Source organism: Nanorana parkeri, unplaced genomic scaffold (assembly GCF_000935625.1).
Source record: "Nanorana parkeri isolate BGI_ZX_2015 unplaced genomic scaffold, ASM93562v1 scaffold575, whole genome shotgun sequence".
Classification (NCBI taxonomy): Eukaryota; Metazoa; Chordata; class Amphibia; order Anura; family Dicroglossidae; genus Nanorana; species Nanorana parkeri.
Genome location: NW_017306843.1, coordinates 739,716 through 761,791, shown reverse-complemented (window position 1 = coordinate 761,791; position 22,076 = coordinate 739,716). Strand labels below are relative to the sequence as shown.

At 42.0% G+C, this 22,076-nt stretch overlaps 2 protein-coding genes across 2 annotated transcripts; both read left to right on the top strand.

The window, feature by feature from the left end:
- The first annotated feature begins 585 nt into the window (after window positions 1–585).
- Window positions 586–8,498, top strand: LOC108791800 (RWD domain-containing protein 3-like). Its single transcript, XM_018562371.1, has 2 exons — window positions 586–739; window positions 7,903–8,498. Exons 1-2 carry the CDS (start codon window positions 655–657, stop codon window positions 8,496–8,498), a joined length of 681 nt encoding a protein of 226 aa, XP_018417873.1. The 5' UTR covers window positions 586–654.
- A 6,227-nt stretch (window positions 8,499–14,725) lies between these two features.
- LOC108791801 (RWD domain-containing protein 3-like) lies at window positions 14,726–19,904 on the top strand. Its single transcript, XM_018562372.1, has 3 exons — window positions 14,726–15,207; window positions 17,724–17,839; window positions 19,386–19,904. Exons 1-3 carry the CDS (start codon window positions 14,749–14,751, stop codon window positions 19,495–19,497), a joined length of 687 nt encoding a protein of 228 aa, XP_018417874.1. The 5' UTR covers window positions 14,726–14,748; the 3' UTR covers window positions 19,498–19,904.
- The last annotated feature ends 2,172 nt before the right edge of the window (window positions 19,905–22,076 follow it).

Sequence of the window (22,076 nt, the reverse complement as noted above, 5' to 3'; positions counted from 1 at the left end):
CTCTTCCTCGTCTTGGCGACCAGGGGGCGGAGCTAAGAGACGGCCCTCTTAGCTCCGCCCCTAAGAGGCGGGACCAGCTCATTCTCCTATCGATATTATTCCGCCTCCCGAAAGTGAGGAAATAGTCCCCGATTTCCCCGGGTCAGTTCACGCGCAGGGGGGTGTATGAGAGGGAACAGTTTTCAATATATAGTTCCCACAGGCTGGCTCGCACAAATCACCCCTCTATGTCTCCCTCCTGAACATGCAGGAAGGACGCCGCGACCCACTGCAGAAGGTGTCGCGACCCACTTTTGGGTAGCGACCCATGAGTTGAGAACCACTGATCTAATGTGTAATTTATTTTATGTACATGAATACAGAAAGCTTCCATTCATCGATGGCGAACACAATAAGACATTACTTTTATTTCCATCAGTAATCTGAGCAGGAGCATGACAAACCCAAATGAATATATAATGGAAGCGCCATCACCGCCACCTTGTGGTCCTGAGCGAAAATGTAGCTCAATTCAGGAACGCTCTGCCACCCAGTGGAGAAGTCGTGTAATGCAGAGGAGGCTTCATTGTACAGGAGAAGCGGAAAGGGAAGTAGTGCTGATGAGCCCGGATCGAGACATGGACGTGGTGACACGGCTGCACATGGGACACAGACATGTCTGAGGCAGTGTTGGAGGAAATCTCTGTGCTGTCAGCCATATACTGTGAGCCGGGAGAATTTGAAGTTCTCTCACGTTCAGGTGAATGACACGGTGCCAGCTCTTATCTACCACAGACTAGATAAACCTATTGATTTGTCATTATTTAATGTATGGATCGATTTAAACCCTTAACACAAGCTGACACATTAAAACAAAGGCTGTTTATGACTGGAAACTGTTACTGCAAATAACACTAACATATAATGGGAATATATTGTGTGTGTGTGTATATATATATATTATACATGTGTGTGTGTGTATGTAATATGAGATACTAGGTATGATGAGCCCATGAAGCAACATAAAGTGTGTGTGCCCATCAATTTGAGTCATGCTCATTTTCGGCAACAAACGCTGTGCTGCTACAAAAGTGCATTGGGGTGCCATTTAGAATCTATAGCACACACATACTGTATGTTATCATGTGTTGCGGTAATGTGCACGTTACTGCACCACAATGGTGTCAATGAACCCTAACCCTAGCTATTCACCCCAACACATTTCTAGCAAAGTTAGCATTACATTGATTAGTTTGCATTCGCATTCTTTGCATATAATAAAATATATGTACAAGCTGGAAGATGGTGTCCTAGCAATTCTTATTTTACCAACAAAATGTACATACTGTGCCTGAACTGGCATATAGGGACAGTATGGGCAATATTACCAAGTTTTCCTCTGCAGGAAGGTCCCCCATATCACACCTTGTAGGTGCCAGCACCCCAGTTACTACATATTACAGATTGTACTTCCTTTAGGAAAAGTAGGTCCCATGTATGGGGTAAACTGACGGAGTTGGATAGCTACGGAAACCGGGTCTGGCTGCCCTGCATTACATATCTATGTCTGTATAGCTAGCCTCTGTTTGGATCTGATCACAGACTCTTTATTTCAGTACAGCCTGAGGATAGGATTCAAACCTCTTAACCCTAACCTAGCCCTAAACGTGCCCACCCTAACATATCCTAACCATTGTCCACCCTAACCATTGCCCACCCTAACCTATCCCTAACCATTGCCCACCCTAACCTATCCCTAACCATTGCCCACCCTAACCTATCCCTAACCATTGCCCACCCTATCCTAGCCCTAACCATTGTCCACCCTATCCTAGCCCTAACCATTGTCCACCCTAACCAATCCTAAATCTAACCATTGTCCACACTAACCTATCCGAACCCTAACCGATGTGCACCCTAACTTATCATAACCCTAACCATTGTCCCCCCTAAACTATTCTAACCCTAACCATTGTCCACCCTAACTTATTTTAAACATTGTCCACCCTAACCTATTCCGACGAATCGACGATGGAAAACGTTGACAACGTTTTCCATCGTCGATTTTAATCGACTTAATCGAATAACTGTTGCAGCTCTAATCCTAACCATTGTTCATCCTACCCTATCTTAACCCTAATCATTGTCCACCCTAGCTTATCCTAGCCCTAACCATATTCCACCCTAAACTATTCTAACCCTAAACTATTCTAACCCTAACCATTGTCCACCCTACCCTATCCGAACCCTAACCATTGTCCACCCTAACCTATCTTGACCGTAACCAATGTTCACCCTAACGTATCCTAACCATTGTCCATCCTAACCTATATTAACCCTAACCATTGTCCACTCTAACCTATCTTAACCCTAACCATTGTCCACCCTAACCTATCCTAACCATTGTTCATCCTAACCTATCTTAACCCTAATCATTGTCCACCCTAACTTATCCTAGCCCTATCCATTGTCCACCCTAATCTATCTTAACCCTATCCATTGTCCATCCTAACCTATCCTAACCCTAACCATTGTCCACCCTAACCTATCCTAACCATTGTCCACCCTAATCTATCCTAACCCTAACCATTTCCACCCTAATATATCCATTAAAGGAAACTTGTTGGAGAGATTCAGGACAGCCAATGTTGACCTTCTTCTAAAAGTGTTAGTTGACTAACTGTTATGTTAAGCCACTGGCTTCACTATTTTGAGGAACAAGATAAGGAAACTCAGGTGTCTTTGTTCATGTACTAGCGTTGGGTCAGTATATCAAAGCATTTAAAGTACATTGGTTTAACATAACAACCCGAAGGAGGCAGGCAATGGCAGCCCTCATATTCAATAAAAGTGTGCATGTGCTTTGCACATGTAGGGCAATGCAACAGGTTTGCTTTAATGCTGGCTCCTGCAGCTGCTTGTACTTCCTTCCCTCCCCTGTTGTCCTCAGGAAGTGAAGTGATATAATTGGTACTCACAGGTATAGGCGGGCATTTGACATACTCCACTTCCTACCCACCGATGTCACGTGGGGGTAGGGAGATAGTCTTTAGCCCTATGTATAACTGGCCATGAACGGTGCGATTTTTGTACAGTTCTTGATAAACCATCAGAAATTCGCACCCTTCCAGCTGGCATTTCTCATTCAGAAGATCAAAGTAGCTGTTTGGAAAATCTTCAGCCGAACAGAGCTTGCAGCCAATTGGCTGCAAGGTCTGTTTGGGTATTCTGTCAGCATCTGGCAGCCGTTGTCTGCATACAGTAAAAACTGCAGGGGATTCCGCCATCTATGCTCGTAAGCACGGATGGAGGAGTCTGTTATAATTAATTAGTTCAGCCTGCAGGTTGAACGAAGAAAAGATGGCGGTGTATGGCTGGCTTTAGCCTCAAGTATATACAGGTATTTGCTTCACTCCAGTGGATGAAGTGGTGGGGAAACAAAGGGATGTTATAAGCTGCTGTGAGGACCTGGGCAGAGACAGGTTCAGATGGGCGGCAAAGAAGCGGTAGAAACAGGCGGTTAAGCTGCATTTTTATGCCAGCCCCTCCCCCAAACTGACCACCTATTTGGTGATGCACCAATTTCAACTCAGCATGTCACATTTGGCAGGTGGCACTGCCTGCTAAAACATGCCCATTAAAGTCTGTGGGACCGCACTGTGATTGGGCACCAACCAATTGGCACACAGCTGTGGCACAGTATTTCAATGTAAAATCCTCTTTGAGATGAGATGGAAAAAAAAACAGGCATTTAGAAAGAGGCAGTATTGTCTCCTGAATACCTGCAAACCACCTAAAACATTTGGGAGGTTTTGGGGAAGGCAGTTGACCCTGCCACTCATGTGAAAGAGGCCAAACTGCTTTTAATCTTTTGTTTGGGTTACTCAGGTACCATTGTAGATCGTTGTGTTTGAGATATTTACTTATATTACAATTGTATAACTTCGAGTTTGTTAAAATTCCACATAAAACATTTTCTTTAAAACAGAACATTACACATTTGTCATAATATGCAAAGGACCTAATGTTCTCTTTTGTTTTATTCAAACAGACAACAATGGTATTTACCTGAAAAGTACTATAATTATGTATATGTCTAAAAGGAAAATTATAATAATAATTGAATCCAAATCACCATCATTAAATAAAATGATTGCTATAATGATGTATAAATTACAGGTACACACTTTTAATTTGCATCCAAATACATAAGGTGGATACAGTTTACCTGGCCAAAGCTTTTGGTTTTCATCCTTGCAACAACTGAGCACACTGGGTTACCCTGATTTATCTCATCATCTGGCTGACGGTGTCCTGGTGTTTTCAGAAGGCCTGTTCTCAAACGTGTTATGCTGCAAGGCAGATTCCAACCTCCGCCTATCGGTCTCTCTCCAGTCTGGCCATAAACTTAAGATTTTTCTTGTTCAACCCCGCAGGCCAAACAAGAAAAATCACTTGAATTCCCCCATTCACATAGTGGAATCTTGCTGGCTATTATATTCTGAAAGCTGATGGCTGCAATCACTGTTCGGTTGATAATTTTCCACTCTGCTCCTTTGACAAAAGTTGACTGAAACATTTGAACTTAGTGGTTCCAGGAGGGCCACCTACGGATTTATTTTTGGATGATTCAGCAGGAATCTAGTTTGCATAGTTTATCAGGGTTATTCACTCGAGGGTGAAGAGTTTGGAGAAGGCAGGAGAAGTGAACAATCTAGGACAACAGAGCTGATTTAGTAAAATTCTCCAATGTACATCACTTTCCAGTTCAGCTATGTTGTCCTAGATTGTTCCCTTCTCCTGCCTTCTCCAAACTCTTCACCCTTTTGTGAATAACCCTGTATGTCTGGAATTCAATATTTTGCCTAGAAACTGAACATTACAGAGAAAGAACAAAGTGACTGCAAACTCAAAGTTACTGATATAAAAGTATGGACTCCATGAGAGATCAGTGATTTAAAATTCCAGTAAGATGGCAGTAGGGTACATATTTCAGGGCAGCACAAAAACATGACCAGGTAGGACATCCGTAGCATGGAGTCCTTGTTAAAATACAGAATCTTGTAGCCACACTTACACGTCATTGTTTGTAGACAAGGTCCTGCATTTTTTGTAAAGAGTTTAAAGTAGTATTAAAGGGTAAGTCCACTTTCCCAAGTAAATTTGGGAAAATGGAATTAGTGACTCCAATCTGGCCCCCTATCCTTCCAACTTACCCCCCGTTATACCTACCTTTCGGGCAAATGCTCCTTCCCCCTCTGCCGGCACAGTGTGCTATCTGTACCCCGAACTGCTGCATAGAGCAGCCTACGCTAAGGATTTTGAATTTAGCTTGCAAAGGGCGTGCACTCATTGATGGTTACTGTGCTGACCAATGAGAAGCGCTTCTCATTGGTCAGGAAACCAATGAGTGTTTGCCATTTGCAAGGGAAATTCAAAAATCCAGGGCTGTACTACACAGCAGCCTGGGGTACGGATAGTAGAATTCACTGAAAGATAATTATATCGAGGGGGGAAGATGGCCAGATTTAAAATTCACTCGGGAAAGTAGACTTACCCTTTAAACTTTCAGACTTAATACGGAAACCGGATCAAACAAAAACATGTTGCCCCGCAAAAACATTCCTTATACTTTTGTCTCTGTCAGCACAGCTTCCCTGAACTTCCTGTCCACTACAAAATCACATGGGAGAGCACAGTCTACAAAAGCTGTTCATCTACTAGCTTGGGGAAGGGAGGAGCAGGGAGGAAGAGATTGGCTTGCCTTGTGTCTGTGTGTTTGTGGATAAACTTACAGCTTACTAGCACACACAAGGGTGGCACCATAGGACCCTGCAAGGGAAAGGAGGCACCCTAAAACAGGATATCGGGGCCAGTGCTCAGGAGATGAGCTGGTCCTGCAGGAAACTAAAACTTTTAAACATCAAGAAGCAGCATCCATTGTAAGTGATTTCATCAGCATTTGAAATAGCTGAGAAACCTTTTGACTTAAGGTGAAATAAAATGCCAAGGGAGACATAGGCTTCTATCATGAGGAGTAATGTGTACAGAGCACTCGATATAGAAATGTCTTTATAGAGTATGAATGCTTTTCACATAGGTCAGTAGCACAAAGGTACAGAAAAACGCAGGATCTGTGCATTGTGAAAGAGAGAGGATACTGCATAATAATAAACAGGAGATGAAGGGTTCATGTCTGTCTAAAGGTGTTGAATTCTATTAAAATCTAATTTTGTCCCTGTAAAAAGATTTAAAGGCTTTACATGTACAAAGTATATGTACAGAGAACACTTTTTTTGCAGTTTTGCAGAAAGTAGAGAATGGTTAAGACACCTGAAGCAAATGGCAACGCACTGATCAATTCATAACCAGCTTTAAAGCAAGGTGCCCATGGAAGGGCTTTACACAGTATAAAAGCAAACGTTTCCCAGCACACTCACCTGCCAGCCTGCAAAAAAACAAATGACACTCTCTAACTATTAGGGTTAAAATAAAGGTTTTAGTTGCACAACTTTTGCAAAGTTTGTGGAAGCCGCATTGCCTCGACAAGGCACCTCTGTGTAGTGCTGTCCAAACTTTAGTCTATGAGAGCCTCCATCTTGGAGCATATATAGCAAAGGATGAACTAGGTGCAGGTTTACCAGGAGGCAGCCCAACCTCCTCAAAGGTATAGGTGCACACCAAAAGCCCCGCACATCACAATGCAGCTGAAGCCCCCAGTGTGTTCCCACACCAAATCCAACAAGTGAAACAAATGGCAAACACACTCATCAATTCATAACTAGCTTCAAACAAGGTGCACATGGAAGGGCTGCCATTTAGCTGCCGTTGTGGTGTGCTGGGCTTCTGGTGTGTCCCTATGCCTTTATGGAGGTTGGGCTACCTCCTGGCAAACCTGCACCCAATTTATCTTTTACTATATATGCCCCAAGATGGAGGTTCTCGTAGATTAGAGTTAGGACCACACTACACAGAGGGGCCTTGACTAGGCAGTGCGGCTTCCACATATTTTGCAAAAGTTGTGCAACTCAAACCTCTGTTTTTAACCCTAATAGTTAGTATATGTTTTTTGTTGTTGGTTTTTTTGCAGGCTGGCTGGTGAGTGCTGGGGAATTTTTTGCTTTTGTACTGGTTAAGGTACTTGTCTTTTTTGGTGGGAAATCTGCCTTCACTTTCTGTTTCAAAGACAAGTGGCAAGTTTGAAAGAAAAAAAATTGCTTTTATATATACTTAACCCAATAACTGACCTACAATGCAGCTGGTATAGTACAGATAAGTACAGAGGAAAGTGGGGAGCAGATGTCACAAAAGAATTCTGAAGGTTAGTGAGTAAGGCACATGTATGTAATTAATAAGTACGAAGACATGTCACCAGTAAAGAAGGCAGAATAGATAAAACGTCAGGCACGGCAAATGTGGTTTGACTTACCTAAACACTAAGGAAAATTATATGCTTTCCTAAAGATGTCTTTTTTTATGAAGTCATTGAACCATTTAGTATGGGCAGAGTTTTACAGAGTGAAGGTGCAGGACAGGAGAATTCCTGACAACAATAGAAAAAGGTCCAAGGCTTGAGTGGCAGCTTTCTGGGGGATCATTGGCTACCTGGTTCCTAGCATTTGTCCATCATTACCATAAAGCAATACATTTGATCAAGAATCAGTTAAAATACGTCACTATGTATTATATCTTCTTAATAACATAAAAAGACACTACATCCCCATTGTGCCTGAACATAAAAATAATTTTCGTCTATTTTGATGGTAAAGTTCCTGTAACTCTGAACTGTCCATTAACATTTGATTCTTGAAGTCCTTAGCACAAGACGAATGACTTGAAGAGCTATTGGAAAATGTAATTTTCCTCTGATTTATTGCTGTCGGGATATCACATTGTGGTTGATTGAGTTTCCATGTTTTGCAGAGAGTGGAATAACAGTAATGATTCAGACAAGCGTGCAGCGGCTAACAGAATCAGAAATTCGTCTACGACTCATATTTGATCTGCCAGTTACATATCCATCCAGCCTACCAAATGTATCTGTCAGCTCGGAAGAACTTACCAGGGTGCAGTGTAAAGAGCTCAGAGACAAATTACTTGGCCAAGCTGGCCGGCATCTCTCAGAACCGATGATACATGACTTGGTCCTGTGGGCGCAACAGAATCTTAACACTCTAATTGGGGATTCCATTTCGGATGAAAACCACCCTCTGTCAGCAGAGACTGTGACTGACGAGGGTACCTGGACGATGCTTTTACATTTAGATCACATGAGAGCAAAGGAAAGATATGTCAGGACAGTAGAAAAATGGACTGCTGATTTGAACTTGACTGGAAAACTGATGTTCATGGGCAAAATAATTCTAATTCTTTTGCAAGGAGACAGGAGTAGTATTCGGGTGAGTAGTGAAGCTCCTTTTCTCCAATACCCAGGGCTAAACAGAAAGCAGAGTGATCTGATCTTACTTCTACAGTACACCTGTCAAAAATGTGGACAATTCAAACTGAGGCTGTGGTGAAAAAATACAGTGAAATGAACCTGTTAAAAAAAAAAAAACACACACAGGCAGCATTAAAAAGCTCCCGGCCGATCTCCACTTACCTTGGTGTTGTCGGCGGGCAGCGGCGTTGATCATGTCGGCGGCCAGCGGCGAATCGGGCAGCTCACCGGGATGAGAGGGCCAGACACATCTCCTCAGCGTGGCGTAAGCGGCGTCGCGTGAGCGGGTATACCGGTGTAGGCGCGAGCGGCTTAAACGACGTGGGCGTGGCGTAAGCGGCGTAAGCGGCGTAAGTGGCGTAAACGGCGGGCGTAAGCAGCGGCGAGCGGGAAATTTGAATTTTAGCCGACGAATCGACGATGGAAAACGTTGACAACGTTTTCCATCGTCGATTTTAATCGACTTAATCGAATAACTGTTGCAGCTCTAATCCTAACCATTGTTCATCCTACCCTATCTTAACCCTAATCATTGTCCACCCTAGCTTATCCTAGCCCTAACCATATTCCACCCTAAACTATTCTAACCCTAAACTATTCTAACCCTAACCATTGTCCACCCTACCCTATCCGAACCCTAACCATTGTCCACCCTAACCTATCTTGACCGTAACCAATGTTCACCCTAACGTATCCTAACCATTGTCCATCCTAACCTATATTAACCCTAACCATTGTCCACTCTAACCTATCTTAACCCTAACCATTGTCCACCCTAACCTATCCTAACCATTGTTCATCCTAACCTATCTTAACCCTAATCATTGTCCACCCTAACTTATCCTAGCCCTATCCATTGTCCACCCTAATCTATCTTAACCCTATCCATTGTCCATCCTAACCTATCCTAACCCTAACCATTGTCCACCCTAACCTATCCTAACCATTGTCCACCCTAATCTATCCTAACCCTAACCATTTCCACCCTAATATATCCATTAAAGGAAACTTGTTGGAGAGATTCAGGACAGCCAATGTTGACCTTCTTCTAAAAGTGTTAGTTGACTAACTGTTATGTTAAGCCACTGGCTTCACTATTTTGAGGAACAAGATAAGGAAACTCAGGTGTCTTTGTTCATGTACTAGCGTTGGGTCAGTATATCAAAGCATTTAAAGTACATTGGTTTAACATAACAACCCGAAGGAGGCAGGCAATGGCAGCCCTCATATTCAATAAAAGTGTGCATGTGCTTTGCACATGTAGGGCAATGCAACAGGTTTGCTTTAATGCTGGCTCCTGCAGCTGCTTGTACTTCCTTCCCTCCCCTGTTGTCCTCAGGAAGTGAAGTGATATAATTGGTACTCACAGGTATAGGCGGGCATTTGACATACTCCACTTCCTACCCACCGATGTCACGTGGGGGTAGGGAGATAGTCTTTAGCCCTATGTATAACTGGCCATGAACGGTGCGATTTTTGTACAGTTCTTGATAAACCATCAGAAATTCGCACCCTTCCAGCTGGCATTTCTCATTCAGAAGATCAAAGTAGCTGTTTGGAAAATCTTCAGCCGAACAGAGCTTGCAGCCAATTGGCTGCAAGGTCTGTTTGGGTATTCTGTCAGCATCTGGCAGCCGTTGTCTGCATACAGTAAAAACTGCAGGGGATTCCGCCATCTATGCTCGTAAGCACGGATGGAGGAGTCTGTTATAATTAATTAGTTCAGCCTGCAGGTTGAACGAAGAAAAGATGGCGGTGTATGGCTGGCTTTAGCCTCAAGTATATACAGGTATTTGCTTCACTCCAGTGGATGAAGTGGTGGGGAAACAAAGGGATGTTATAAGCTGCTGTGAGGACCTGGGCAGAGACAGGTTCAGATGGGCGGCAAAGAAGCGGTAGAAACAGGCGGTTAAGCTGCATTTTTATGCCAGCCCCTCCCCCAAACTGACCACCTATTTGGTGATGCACCAATTTCAACTCAGCATGTCACATTTGGCAGGTGGCACTGCCTGCTAAAACATGCCCATTAAAGTCTGTGGGACCGCACTGTGATTGGGCACCAACCAATTGGCACACAGCTGTGGCACAGTATTTCAATGTAAAATCCTCTTTGAGATGAGATGGAAAAAAAAACAGGCATTTAGAAAGAGGCAGTATTGTCTCCTGAATACCTGCAAACCACCTAAAACATTTGGGAGGTTTTGGGGAAGGCAGTTGACCCTGCCACTCATGTGAAAGAGGCCAAACTGCTTTTAATCTTTTGTTTGGGTTACTCAGGTACCATTGTAGATCGTTGTGTTTGAGATATTTACTTATATTACAATTGTATAACTTCGAGTTTGTTAAAATTCCACATAAAACATTTTCTTTAAAACAGAACATTACACATTTGTCATAATATGCAAAGGACCTAATGTTCTCTTTTGTTTTATTCAAACAGACAACAATGGTATTTACCTGAAAAGTACTATAATTATGTATATGTCTAAAAGGAAAATTATAATAATAATTGAATCCAAATCACCATCATTAAATAAAATGATTGCTATAATGATGTATAAATTACAGGTACACACTTTTAATTTGCATCCAAATACATAAGGTGGATACAGTTTACCTGGCCAAAGCTTTTGGTTTTCATCCTTGCAACAACTGAGCACACTGGGTTACCCTGATTTATCTCATCATCTGGCTGACGGTGTCCTGGTGTTTTCAGAAGGCCTGTTCTCAAACGTGTTATGCTGCAAGGCAGATTCCAACCTCCGCCTATCGGTCTCTCTCCAGTCTGGCCATAAGCTTAAGATTTTTGTTGTTCAACCCCGCAGGCCAAACAAGAAAAATCACTTGAATTCCCCCATTCACATAGTGGAATCTTGCTGGCTATTATATTCTGAAAGCTGATGGCTGCAATCACTGTTCGGTTGATAATTTTCCACTCTGCTCCTTTGACAAAAGTTGACTGAAACATTTGAACTTAGTGGTTCCAGGAGGGCCACCTACGGATTTATTTTTGGATGATTCAGCAGGAATCTAGTTTGCATAGTTTATCAGGGTTATTCACTCGAGGGTGAAGAGTTTGGAGAAGGCAGGAGAAGTGAACAATCTAGGACAACAGAGCTGATTTAGTAAAATTCTCCAATGTACATCACTTTCCAGTTCAGCTATGTTGTCCTAGATTGTTCCCTTCTCCTGCCTTCTCCAAACTCTTCACCCTTTTGTGAATAACCCTGTATGTCTGGAATTCAATATTTTGCCTAGAAACTGAACATTACAGAGAAAGAACAAAGTGACTGCAAACTCAAAGTTACTGATATAAAAGTATGGACTCCATGAGAGATCAGTGATTTAAAATTCCAGTAAGATGGCAGTAGGGTACATATTTCAGGGCAGCACAAAAACATGACCAGGTAGGACATCCGTAGCATGGAGTCCTTGTTAAAATACAGAATCTTGTAGCCACACTTACACGTCATTGTTTGTAGACAAGGTCCTGCATTTTTTGTAAAGAGTTTAAAGTAGTATTAAAGGGTAAGTCCACTTTCCCAAGTAAATTTGGGAAAATGGAATTAGTGACTCCAATCTGGCCCCCTATCCTTCCAACTTACCCCCCGTTATACCTACCTTTCGGGCAAATGCTCCTTCCCCCTCTGCCGGCACAGTGTGCTATCTGTACCCCGAACTGCTGCATAGAGCAGCCTACGCTAAGGATTTTGAATTTAGCTTGCAAAGGGCGTGCACTCATTGATGGTTACTGTGCTGACCAATGAGAAGCGCTTCTCATTGGTCAGGAAACCAATGAGTGTTTGCCATTTGCAAGGGAAATTCAAAAATCCAGGGCTGTACTACACAGCAGCCTGGGGTACGGATAGTAGAATTCACTGAAAGATAATTATATCGAGGGGGGAAGATGGCCAGATTTAAAATTCACTCGGGAAAGTAGACTTACCCTTTAAACTTTCAGACTTAATACGGAAACCGGATCAAACAAAAACATGTTGCCCCGCAAAAACATTCCTTATACTTTTGTCTCTGTCAGCACAGCTTCCCTGAACTTCCTGTCCACTACAAAATCACATGGGAGAGCACAGTCTACAAAAGCTGTTCATCTACTAGCTTGGGGAAGGGAGGAGCAGGGAGGAAGAGATTGGCTTGCCTTGTGTCTGTGTGTTTGTGGATAAACTTACAGCTTACTAGCACACACAAGGGTGGCACCATAGGACCCTGCAAGGGAAAGGAGGCACCCTAAAACAGGATATCGGGGCCAGTGCTCAGGAGATGAGCTGGTCCTGCAGGAAACTAAAACTTTTAAACATCAAGAAGCAGCATCCATTGTAAGTGATTTCATCAGCATTTGAAATAGCTGAGAAACCTTTTGACTTAAGGTGAAATAAAATGCCAAGGGAGACATAGGCTTCTATCATGAGGAGTAATGTGTACAGAGCACTCGATATAGAAATGTCTTTATAGAGTATGAATGCTTTTCACATAGGTCAGTAGCACAAAGGTACAGAAAAACGCAGGATCTGTGCATTGTGAAAGAGAGAGGATACTGCATAATAATAAACAGGAGATGAAGGGTTCATGTCTGTCTAAAGGTGTTGAATTCTATTAAAATCTAATTTTGTCCCTGTAAAAAGATTTAAAGGCTTTACATGTACAAAGTATATGTACAGAGAACACTTTTTTTGCAGTTTTGCAGAAAGTAGAGAATGGTTAAGACACCTGAAGCAAATGGCAACGCACTGATCAATTCATAACCAGCTTTAAAGCAAGGTGCCCATGGAAGGGCTTTACACAGTATAAAAGCAAACGTTTCCCAGCACACTCACCTGCCAGCCTGCAAAAAAACAAATGACACTCTCTAACTATTAGGGTTAAAATAAAGGTTTTAGTTGCACAACTTTTGCAAAGTTTGTGGAAGCCGCATTGCCTCGACAAGGCACCTCTGTGTAGTGCTGTCCAAACTTTAGTCTATGAGAGCCTCCATCTTGGAGCATATATAGCAAAGGATGAACTAGGTGCAGGTTTACCAGGAGGCAGCCCAACCTCCTCAAAGGTATAGGTGCACACCAAAAGCCCCGCACATCACAATGCAGCTGAAGCCCCCAGTGTGTTCCCACACCAAATCCAACAAGTGAAACAAATGGCAAACACACTCATCAATTCATAACTAGCTTCAAACAAGGTGCACATGGAAGGGCTGCCATTTAGCTGCCGTTGTGGTGTGCTGGGCTTCTGGTGTGTCCCTATGCCTTTATGGAGGTTGGGCTACCTCCTGGCAAACCTGCACCCAATTTATCTTTTACTATATATGCCCCAAGATGGAGGTTCTCGTAGATTAGAGTTAGGACCACACTACACAGAGGGGCCTTGACTAGGCAGTGCGGCTTCCACATATTTTGCAAAAGTTGTGCAACTCAAACCTCTGTTTTTAACCCTAATAGTTAGTATATGTTTTTTGTTGTTGGTTTTTTTGCAGGCTGGCTGGTGAGTGCTGGGGAATTTTTTGCTTTTGTACTGGTTAAGGTACTTGTCTTTTTTGGTGGGAAATCTGCCTTCACTTTCTGTTTCAAAGACAAGTGGCAAGTTTGAAAGAAAAAAAATTGCTTTTATATATACTTAACCCAATAACTGACCTACAATGCAGCTGGTATAGTACAGATAAGTACAGAGGAAAGTGGGGAGCAGATGTCACAAAAGAATTCTGAAGGTTAGTGAGTAAGGCACATGTATGTAATTAATAAGTACGAAGACATGTCACCAGTAAAGAAGGCAGAATAGATAAAACGTCAGGCACGGCAAATGTGGTTTGACTTACCTAAACACTAAGGAAAATTATATGCTTTCCTAAAGATGTCTTTTTTTATGAAGTCATTGAACCATTTAGTATGGGCAGAGTTTTACAGAGTGAAGGTGCAGGACAGGAGAATTCCTGACAACAATAGAAAAAGGTCCAAGGCTTGAGTGGCAGCTTTCTGGGGGATCATTGGCTACCTGGTTCCTAGCATTTGTCCATCATTACCATAAAGCAATACATTTGATCAAGAATCAGTTAAAATACGTCACTATGTATTATATCTTCTTAATAACATAAAAAGACACTACATCCCCATTGTGCCTGAACATAAAAATAATTTTCGTCTATTTTGATGGTAAAGTTCCTGTAACTCTGAACTGTCCATTAACATTTGATTCTTGAAGTCCTTAGCACAAGACGAATGACTTGAAGAGCTATTGGAAAATGTAATTTTCCTCTGATTTATTGCTGTCGGGATATCACATTGTGGTTGATTGAGTTTCCATGTTTTGCAGAGAGTGGAATAACAGTAATGATTCAGACAAGCGTGCAGCGGCTAACAGAATCAGAAATTCGTCTACGACTCATATTTGATCTGCCAGTTACATATCCATCCAGCCTACCAAATGTATCTGTCAGCTCGGAAGAACTTACCAGGGTGCAGTGTAAAGAGCTCAGAGACAAATTACTTGGCCAAGCTGGCCGGCATCTCTCAGAACCGATGATACATGACTTGGTCCTGTGGGCGCAACAGAATCTTAACACTCTAATTGGGGATTCCATTTCGGATGAAAACCACCCTCTGTCAGCAGAGACTGTGACTGACGAGGGTACCTGGACGATGCTTTTACATTTAGATCACATGAGAGCAAAGGAAAGATATGTCAGGACAGTAGAAAAATGGACTGCTGATTTGAACTTGACTGGAAAACTGATGTTCATGGGCAAAATAATTCTAATTCTTTTGCAAGGAGACAGGAGTAGTATTCGGGTGAGTAGTGAAGCTCCTTTTCTCCAATACCCAGGGCTAAACAGAAAGCAGAGTGATCTGATCTTACTTCTACAGTACACCTGTCAAAAATGTGGACAATTCAAACTGAGGCTGTGGTGAAAAAATACAGTGAAATGAACCTGTGCCCACAATATGTACATTAAATTATTTACAGATTCTGAACAAGCAGTAAAAGTACTTCAAAACAAGCGTTCATTCACATCTGTAGCTGCAGGCAATTTGGAGAAACTCATCTTCAAAATTCACATTGGAGGCGCTGAAATCACAGCTCCTCTCTAATTATTTTCTATGACTTCAGAAATTTGGCAGCCTACCAGCCGTCTAACATTAACCAACACTAGACTATTGTAAGCTCTAAGGAATTAAACCTGACCAAAACTGAACTGAGGCCGAACCAGTATATTTTTATCTCTTGCAAAAATGTTTTTTTTTTAATGCAGGATAGTATTCTGTTTGCTTTGCTAGCTGTATCTTGCCATTACATGCTATTTATTGAGTTTGTGGTCTGTAAGAACCCTCAGATCTTTATCTATGTCTTCCCCAGAGGAGCACTTCCTAGATAGTATTTGCATGCATGTTCTTAGCTCCCATGTGCATACCTATGCATTTTCCACTACTGGATTGCATCTGCCAAGTTGCAGCCCACTCCTCAATTTTAACTAGGTATTGCTGCAGTGATTTTATGTCTTGTTTTGAAGTTATTGCCCTACATAGCTTAGTATCATCAGCAAATGCTGAGAGCAAAGACTCCAATGCTAGAAAACAGGCAATGACTTTAGGTACACTTTAAAACAGCATATTAAAAAATTAAATGCAACAATCAAATAAAACAATTAGTGGGTTGAGATATTTAGTCAACTAAAGTGCAACTCTTGACTTTTCCTAAACATCAAGCTTGGCTCTGACCTCTTTAACTTCCTGATCATTCTTTTATTCATCAGTGAGGCTGCTGTTTATGTTAAAAGACCAATGGGGCGGTTTGGGAATTTAGAAGAGGTGGGTGTGTGGTTGACCTTATCAGGAGAGACTGAGTTTTGCATATAAACTTCAGCTACCTATATCTCTGAAACTACTGGTTCCTTTAACCACTTCAAGACCAGGTGTTTAGACCCCCTTCCTGGCCAGGCCATTTTTCAGCATTCAGCGCTGCGGTACTTTGACTGACGCTTATTCCGCCATGCAACGCTGTACAGAAATGAATTTTATACCATTTTTTGGGGACAGATAGAGCTTTATTTTGGTGGTATTTAATCACCACTGGGGTTTTTATTTTTTATTATAATTAGGAAAAATTACAGAAAATTTTGAAAAAAAAAAGTTTTTTTTTTACATTATGTTAAGAAACATTTATTATTACCCATTTTTTTGGTAAAATATAAAAGATCGGGTCACGTCGGGTAAATAGACACCAAACATGTCAAGCTTTAAAATTGCGCGCACCCGCGAAATTGCAGAAAACTACCATACCCAAAATTGGCCATAGGCGACTCTTTAGAAGCTTGGGGGGGCACCAATCGGCACCCCATACACGCGATCCGCCGACTCTAAAGCCGACGGATCGCTTGTATGGTATCAGGCATCGCTGTCTGTTTTTAAAAAACGGCAATTTCCCGCTCGTGTCTGAGGGGGGCGTTTCTGAGCGGACGTCTAAAGACGCCCGCTCAGATCTAGAGAGCTCCGGGCCGGCCGTTTTTCTACTATGGCCGGCCCGGAGGCAGTTAAAGGGGTTTCCCCCGAGAATAACCTGTACTTTTATTTGTTCTCTTAATATTATTTGAATTCCCCAGTGTAAAAGAGAATGCTCAAAAGGATATTTAATCAGTTGGTAGACTCTGTAGGGCTGAATGACCAATAACTTAAGTTCATTGGGGACTCCATTGGTGAGATATCCTAAGAAGATTTTTGTTTCTTTAGTTACCCACATTTTAAAGTAGACCTTGTACTAAAAGGCAAAGTGTGCTTGTTCGCAGGCCTTCCTCTCCTATGTATATAAAAAAAAGGTAAACAATTAAATTACGTTACCCCCAGCTTCTGCACTGGGAGGGTATCATCAACCATCCTTCTGGTGAGATTGGAAGAGATGAAGATCCCATATCTAATGAAAGTAAACTGCACTGTGCTGGAGTGTCTTCTTACAACAGTTGGGCTACACACTGTTCCCAAGATCTCGCCAGAAGGATTGTGACATCACCTTCTCCACCGTGAAAGCCAGGGAAAGGGTTTTCTAATTAATTTTTTTTTTTTACCCATAGGCGCTTTAAGAAAAACACACAAATCCTCACGTTGAGCAGTACCTCATTAAGATTAAAGTGATCTGAAACATCTACTCAGTCCTTCCTCTACAACAGGGAGCGTGTCGGACTTTGGGCTAGTTTTACATAAGGCCTGAATGCTTGTCTGTATCTAGAAGCCATACGTACTTAGCCGTCTGTTCTGTGTTAAAATACCAAGCTCACTGTAAAAAGTTCTTTCCACATTTGTGGCCTGTTCTACAGGAATATATGGTCCTCCAGAAAAGCTGTAAAGTGGACGTGGACTCCAGTGGAAAGAAATGTAAAGAGAAAATGATTAGCGTTTTATGTGAAGTGAAATTACCACTAGACCAAAAGAGGTAATTTGCCTTACTGATAAACAGCATTAGTTCTTTTAAAAGGATGATACCTCTGAATGTAAAATGTATCATAAAGTGCTATGAGTAACACAGACCGAAGGAGCATGGTGCACTTCCAAACAATTGGTATTTATTTTATAAAGAGGTTCTAAGCTGTCCAAAACAGATTTTAATGGGGGGACTTTCATAAAGGTATCACAGCTATAAAAGCATGTTCTAAACTTTCCCTACTGCATTCAAATTTTTTTTTGTTAGCCCCACTTGTTGCCTTTGCCATATCCAATACAAATTCCTTGCTGGCCATTGGGAAGGTCACTGGAAGTTGGCATAGCTTATTCCAACCTTAACCAAATTTTTAGGGGAGAGATTTCACCTTACTGAGAGTCATCAACTCTGCAAGACATGGAGGAAATCTCCCAAGGTGTATACAGATAGCAAATAAAGCTAGGGTAATTCCCTTTACTACCTGATGCCCATCAAACAGGCATGGAATAAAGAGCAGTCTTCCAGAGACATGTCCACAGGCTCTTGCCATCTCACGTAGCATACCTACAGGCTTTGACCATCTCTTGTTGCATTCTTGCAGGCTCTGACTATCCATTTTAGCATACTGGTAGTCTCTAACCATCTCTTGTAGCATGCTGGCAGGCTCTGAAAATCTTTTGTGGCATACCTGCAGGCTGTGACCATCTCTTTTATTCTGCCCACAGGTTATGACCATCTCTTGTAGCATGACCACATTCTTTGACCATCTCTTGTAGCATGCTCTCGGGCTCTGACCATCTCTTGAAGCTACCTAAAGGCTCTGACCATCTATTGTAGCATGCCTGCAAACTCTGACCATTACTTGTAGCATACCTGCAGCCTCTGACCATCTCTTGCAGCTTACCTTCAGACTCTAAGCATCTCCTGCCCCTGACAGCTTTCTGTAGCATTGCATTCAGTGCATTATGTCAGGGCCTGCACTTGAGCCCTCCCACTATATCAGGAACAGCCACTTTTCTAATCCCTCCACACTTTTTAAAATATAAGTGATTTTACATCTGTGTCCCAGTGACAATGCAAGGGAAATCATCTCAACGGTGGTGCAGAAAGCAGTTAAAAAAATCTCTCATGAGTTCTACCCCGGTGGTTGTCAATTTATGAGTTACAAGGGGCTTCAGCTGTGGCCCCTGACATCATGCAAGGGGCCTCACATAATGTTAGTATGTGTAATCCTAGAATGGACTGTCAAAAACTGCAGATATACTAGCGTAAATGATGGTCAAAGACTGTAGACAGGCAGCAGGTTTGGTTGGGGACTGGAGACATTGTGCAAGTGACAGTGAGAGACTGGGGTCATGTCAAATGGGGTTAGTGATCACTTATACTACCCCTTTACAAATCACTGGTCTCGCTACCACCACAGAGTGCTGGGCTCCAAGAGCAGCACATCAGGCACCCAAGGGATGCAGGAGGGTTCTAACTCCTCTCCACTCCATTTAAAACAAAATAAAAACAGTTTTGCCTAAAGTATATTTCATATCACATTTTCCTTTCTTTACAGACTTTCTACATTTGAAGTGAAGGTTTATCCATCGGTTAGTGACTTAGAAAGAGAATTTGAAACAGTCGGACTCTCAACAGTTTTCACAGATTATGTCCGAGGTATTTTATAAACACTGAGTCTGAGAAAATGAGTCTGATTACACTGACCAGGCAGAAAAGAAAGAATATCCATATCTGAAATGTTAGCATGGCTGCACAGATTTTGATGAAGACGTTTCATTGGAGTTCTGATACCCCTTGTTTCTCTTGTAATTTCACATGAAAGCTTATTCAAATTTGAAATTGCATGGCAGAAGGTTAACTGTACATGACAGGGTATACTTTGTTGTCTGCACCATACATGTTCTCATATTTTTCCAGATGTGTCATCTTTTATTAAAATTATGCTTGGATACATGAAACACTTTGTCAAGAGATTTACTTATCATCTGCGGGGACAGCTCTGCTCATTTAAAAGATTTGTTTGATGTACAGTATTCTTTAAAGCTAAATTCCAGAATAAGCAAATATCGGTGGAATACAAGAGTCATGTGTATTCTTACTTGAATCTTGATGTGCTTTGTGTATTTCTTCCTGATCTATGCAGCAATCCACTGTGAAACTTTACCTCTGTGCAGGAGCTTCCTGTAATAAAGACCAGTCACTGCTTCTCTCTCTATCCTTGTTCAAGGTGACTGGTCTTGTCTCCACCCCTCCTGTAGTTTTCTACTGGCAGTCTGTAGTGGGTGGAGCCTGCTGGGCCCCTCGTACTACTTTGTGCAGCACAGTGATGATATCAATACTACTTTTAAAAGGTAACGACTGGGTTTATCAAGGAATTTGGTGTACACAAAGTGGATTTGTATCCTTTGTGGCCATTAAGGGATACATTTAAATAAATGTTTTTGCGCCTTGGGTCTGGCAACCATTCGTTATGCCCAAGAACTGTCACATGACAGAGGAAGTGAGGTCACTTCTTCCCTTGGGTTCATAACCAGCCAACACTTGGGACTCTGGTTCAGGCGACGATGGAGGAAAGAGTGGTGATGCAAGGTGAGTATCGGGGGTTTAAAGGGTCCTTTTTGTAAAGACACTATCACTTTTGCTCTGAATAGGTAAGATGACAGTGTCTCTGTACATTCTGCCCTCCATTATGACTCCAGACAGGCACAGTTTATATATAAAATCTGTAGACTACAGACAACTATATCGGTGTTCTGTCTCACACAGACAGTGCAGCGAGTATGTTTTCAAAATCAAATTGAGACCGTCTCAAATAATACACACTTTAATCCTTCATACTTCATAACAAGTATCCATCGACATTGTTTTTCTTACTGAATGACTGTCAGTTTGTTTAAGAAAAGCTACATCTACAATTTCTCTAAAATTGGAAAGTTCTGAGTCAGTGACAGCTACAACTCCAGGATGGACTATAGATTTTCTGCTTAATCTGGCATACTTTAATAACCTTATACTTGGCAGGTGATATGAGTACAGCTTGTCGGCTCTTGGAAAGGAACATAAAAGGGAATGTCCTTCTTTTATTCTATCAAACATAGTGTTTTAACCTTCCAGTTAATCTTCTGTGTATGAAAAGAATTAAGAAGCAATCTTGTGTGAAGGTGGAATGGAATTATTTTATCAAAAAGTATTGGATGTACAATATGTATGTATAAATATATACCAGCAAAAGTGTGCCTGTTTTTGAACAGTAGAAAGGTAAAAGAAAACCAAAGATGCGTTTTAGGTATGGAAAAAAATAAACAAACCCAAACTGATGTTTGATGATACCTATTGCATCTCTTAGGGCTCTAGCACATGACAGCAAGAACCTGCATACAAAATGCTGTGTATGCATGTAATGTTAGTGTAATGTTTACATGCATACACCATATAGCGCAAAGGTGACCAATTGGTTTCTAGGATGCGAAGCAGGTAGAGCTACCGGCTTTTTAGCAACAAAGGACATAGGGCAGCTCGAGCTACCTGCATTCTAACAATGAGGATGGTAGGCGGCAAGGAGCTGCCTACATCCTAGCAACAAAGGATGCTAGGTAGCTTAAAAAGGACCTGAGGCTGCCTACCTACAGACTTTAGGCTGCTTAAGCTGCCTACATTTTAGCAAAAAAGGTATCTCGACAGCTTGAGTCACCTGCATCAAGCAACGCATTATGCTAGGAGGCAACTGCCAATGCAGGTGGCTCCAGTAGAGTTCATTTGGGCTGTTTGCTCATAAAATATGGTTCATACACAGGACACCAGCTATAGATTTCTTTATATTGATTTTACGAATCTGAATGAAAGTTTACTGATCTGTACGCGCTGTGTGAATGGGCCCATTTAGAACAATACACCTGAACTACATCTGTGCAAAAAACTGCACGGTACTGATAAAAATGCATCTTTTTTGCAGCTACGTGTGCGGGTCCTTAAAGTGGCTCTGTCAGTAAAGGAAATAAATCTGCTAGCAGTTATAACGTGTAGGTGAAGGTGCCATAACACACCTGCAACATCTTTAATTGCTTTCTGCTTCCCTACTGGGCAATAATGGGCTTTCTCACTAGCCAATGGAAATGCATGGGTGGGGGCAAGCTACATCACGATAAAGAAGTGTTGGGGATATCCTGATACAGAATGGCCAGGCTTTCAGGCATGCTGTAAACAAATACAGCTGCTACAGGTATGTGCAAGCACATCTAGATGTCTG

Coding starts and splice junctions, on each gene's coding strand:
- LOC108791801 (XM_018562372.1), top strand. CDS start 14,749: ATGATTCAGACAAGCGTGCAGCGGCTAACAGAATCAGAAATTCGTCTA. Junction 15,208..17,723: donor GAGACAGGAGTAGTATTCGG/GTGAGTAGTGAA, acceptor CCTGTTCTACAG/GAATATATGGTCCTCCAGAA. Junction 17,840..19,385: donor TTACCACTAGACCAAAAGAG/GTAATTTGCCTT, acceptor CTTTCTTTACAG/ACTTTCTACATTTGAAGTGA.
- LOC108791800 (XM_018562371.1), top strand. CDS start 655: ATGTCTGAGGCAGTGTTGGAGGAAATCTCTGTGCTGTCAGCCATATAC. Junction 740..7,902: donor TGAAGTTCTCTCACGTTCAG/GTGAATGACACG, acceptor CATGTTTTGCAG/AGAGTGGAATAACAGTAATG.